Source organism: Eurypyga helias, unplaced genomic scaffold (genome assembly GCF_000690775.1).
Source record: "Eurypyga helias isolate BGI_N326 unplaced genomic scaffold, ASM69077v1 scaffold6000, whole genome shotgun sequence".
Classification (NCBI taxonomy): Eukaryota; Metazoa; Chordata; class Aves; order Eurypygiformes; family Eurypygidae; genus Eurypyga; species Eurypyga helias.
Genome location: NW_010223676.1, coordinates 5,661 through 8,872, shown reverse-complemented (window position 1 = coordinate 8,872; position 3,212 = coordinate 5,661). Strand labels below are relative to the sequence as shown.

The following is a 3,212-nucleotide window of genomic DNA, read 5'->3' as shown; positions in this document are numbered from 1 at the left end:
CCTGACTTTCTAGAGATTCACTTCAGGGCTGGCGAAGAATGTTTCCAGGTGAGCCTCAATGGGTTCAGCTAGTCATGACAGATGCAACTCGTTTAGGGGCAGGAGGGAGAATAGCGAGGAGAGGATAAAAAGGCTTTGGAAGCCACTGTGAAGTCCTTTCTGTCAGGGGAACTTTCTAGTCTTCTGCTTTAGTAATTTCCTGCTGGTTTCTCCATCTTATTATGCCCTCACCCATTCCTCTTAATTGTCCTGTTAATAGTTTTCTTCCTTTGGAGTTTTCCCCATCCTCAGACTTGCGACCCTGCAGCAGCCCCTTAGTTATCCCTGGTAAAGACTGCAAAAGCTTCTCGGGCGGAACTCCATCAGTCAGGACTCGCCGCTTGCCCCCCCGCCTAGCCTGGTGCTCCATCGACTGGGAGCAGCTCTGCCTCCTGCACCCCCTCGGCTCTGGGGGCTTCGGGTCTGTCTACAAGGCCACCTACCACGGTGCCACGGTGGCCGTGAAGCAGGTGAAGAAGAGCAGCAAAAACCGTCTGGCGTCGCGACAGAGCTTCTGGGCCGAGCTGAACGTAGCCCGGCTGCAGCATGATAACGTGGTACGCGTGGTGGCCGCCAGCACGTGCGCCCCGGCCAGCCAGGACAGCCTGGGCACCATCGTTATGGAGTACGTGGGCAACATCACGCTGCACCACGTGATTTACGGCACCGGGGACGCGTGGAGACAGGGCGAGGATGGCGACGGAGGCTGCGGAAGGAAGGCCCTCAGCGTGGACGAGATGGCGTGCTACTCTTGCGACATCGTGACCGGCTTAGCCTTTCTTCACTCACAGGGCATCGTGCACTTGGACCTGAAGCCTGCAAACGTCTTCATCACCGAGCAGGGCGCATGCAAGATTGGAGACTTCGGGTGCTCCCAGAAACTGGAGGAGGGCTTGTCCCAGAGCCCCCACGTTTGCCAGCAAGGGGGCACGTACACACACCGTGCCCCTGAGCTGCTCAAGGGGGAGAGGGTCACTGCCAAAGCAGACATCTACTCGTTTGCCATCACCCTCTGGCAGATAGTCACGCGGGAGCAGCCCTACCTGGGCGAGCGGCAGCACGTGCTCTATGCCGTGGTGGCCTATAACTTACGCCCTTCGCTGGCTGCTGCCGTTTTCCACGAGTCTCCGGCGGGCCGGCGGCTCTGGAGCATCATTAGCTGCTGCTGGAAGGCTAACGCAGAGGAGCGCCCGAGCGCAGCCCAGCTGCTTCCCAGCCTCCGGGCCCTCAGCGGGAGCCTCTAGGAAATGCGGGACTCCTACACTTTCCTTTACGGTTGACTTTTCTTTCCCTCTGCCTTTCCTCTGAACATAACGAATTAAGCCCCTGAATTTAGTGTGATCTGAAGGCTTTGCCGCTGTTTTTTATACTAGGAAAAAAGAAACAGGTTTGTTTATAAGAAGATGATAAATAAAGAGATTTACCAAAACGGTGGGTTTCTACTGTGGGCAGAGGTGAGGATCGAGGCGTGGGCGAGCGTGGCTTTTTCTGGGCGAGCTGTTGCATGCTGCCTTGCCGGGGGAGGAACTGGGGAATGCCATGTGCAGGAAAAGAGTTCTCAAATAAGTGAAGTACAAAAAAGATCTGCTTTGAGAAGGTTGTTGGTCCTTAATACCTTTTGGTATTTCTGAAGTGTCAGATACCAGTAGTTCTTTAGACCAGCTAGGTTTGTGCGTTTTCCTGTTCACTTGTCAAGGAATGAGTGTGTATCACGATGAGTGCAGAATAATAAATGCAGAGTGTCAGTAGGACCTTTTTTTTTCTCCCTTATGTACCTAATTTCACCAAGTACGCTGTTTCTGAAATGGAAAATGTGAGCTATGCGATCTCCCCGTTGAAACGAGGAGCCTTTCTGTCAGCCTGAGGCTGTTGCGAGTGAGAAGGTACGTTAACAGCCTGTGCTTTTATAAAGCCTCCGTACTACCAGGTGGGTCAGTTGAAAATTGCTGGTTGATATCTTGTGTGGAGCATCTTGTGTGGGAGAGACCCAGGTTTGGAGGTATCAGGAGAGTTTAAAAAACAAATTGGGAAAACATGAAGGGAGATGTATAGATATGGAGAAATCATAAATCAGGATAAGAGGGGGGATTACTTGCCCTTTGTAATGCGTGGGTCGGTATTAGCCAAGACACTGGAAGTGCTGAGAAGGAAGTCTGCTTAAAGCAGTAATAAGGACACTGCCAGTGCTCAAAGCACGCACTGTTCATCTCTCCTCTGCGCTGCTTTTGTCTTATCCACTATCTTTCCCAATCTGGTTGTAACGTGTCTAGGAGAGGAAGTGCTGTAGGCGATGCCGAAGACAGGGCTCTGATCCCTGATTTATCAGAACTGATAATTATAGATCTGTCGAGATCTCAACCCTTATCTGGAGCTACAAAGATCCAGCTGCTGTAGCTGATGCTGCCATTCTGCTCAAAGACTCCGCTCCTTTCTAAGACAAGAGAAGGAGTGATGTTTCAGTCAAGCTGTTTTTCTTCTTTTCCCTTCCTCCCCCTTGCTTTCATTCTAGGGGGAAAAAAAAAAAAATTCCAAAAGAACTGAGCCAGTTTCCTGATTTCTGACACATCTGTTCTTAGCCCCGTGAAATCCTGGAAATGAGCAACTATGTGAATTTGAGATGATTCTGTAGGTCTTCATGGTATTTGGGTTGGTTATTGAAATTAATGGTTTATAAGCATATCTAAGCTTAACTATTTCTTGCTTCTCTGTCCCCTTAAAGTGGAACTGTAAAGTGCCAGCTGGAATGAGAAACAAAAGGTAAATTCTGGAATAGATTTCCTGTGTTTTCTCTGTCAAAATAAGCATGCTCTAGAACCTGAACTCACTTTTTTCATGTTTGTGGTGGGTTGACCCTGACTGGAGGCCAGGTGCCCACCCAAACTGCTCCATCACTGCCCTCCTCAGCTCGGTAGGGGAGAGAAAATACAAGGAGAGGTTAGTGAGTGGAGAAAGGGATAGGGAGGGATCATTCCCCAATTACTATCACGAGCAAAACAGACTCAGCTTGGGGAAAGTTCATTTAATTTATTACCAATCAAATAGGAATAGACTAATGAGAACTAAAGCTAAATCTTAAAACCCCTTCCCCTCACCCCTCCCTCTTTCTGGGCTCACCTTTGCTCCCAATTTCTCTACCTCCTCCCCACCAGCAGCACAGGGCGATGGGGAATGGG

General features: G+C 50.1%; 1 protein-coding gene across 1 annotated transcript; it reads left to right on the top strand.

Annotated features, from left to right (window-relative positions):
• Nucleotides 1-221: 221 nt before the first annotated feature.
• Nucleotides 222-1,283, top strand: MOS (v-mos Moloney murine sarcoma viral oncogene homolog). Its single transcript, XM_010148112.1, has one exon. The coding sequence runs from the start codon at nucleotides 222-224 to the stop codon at nucleotides 1,281-1,283; it is 1,062 nt and encodes a 353-aa protein (XP_010146414.1).
• The last annotated feature ends 1,929 nt before the right edge of the window (nucleotides 1,284-3,212 follow it).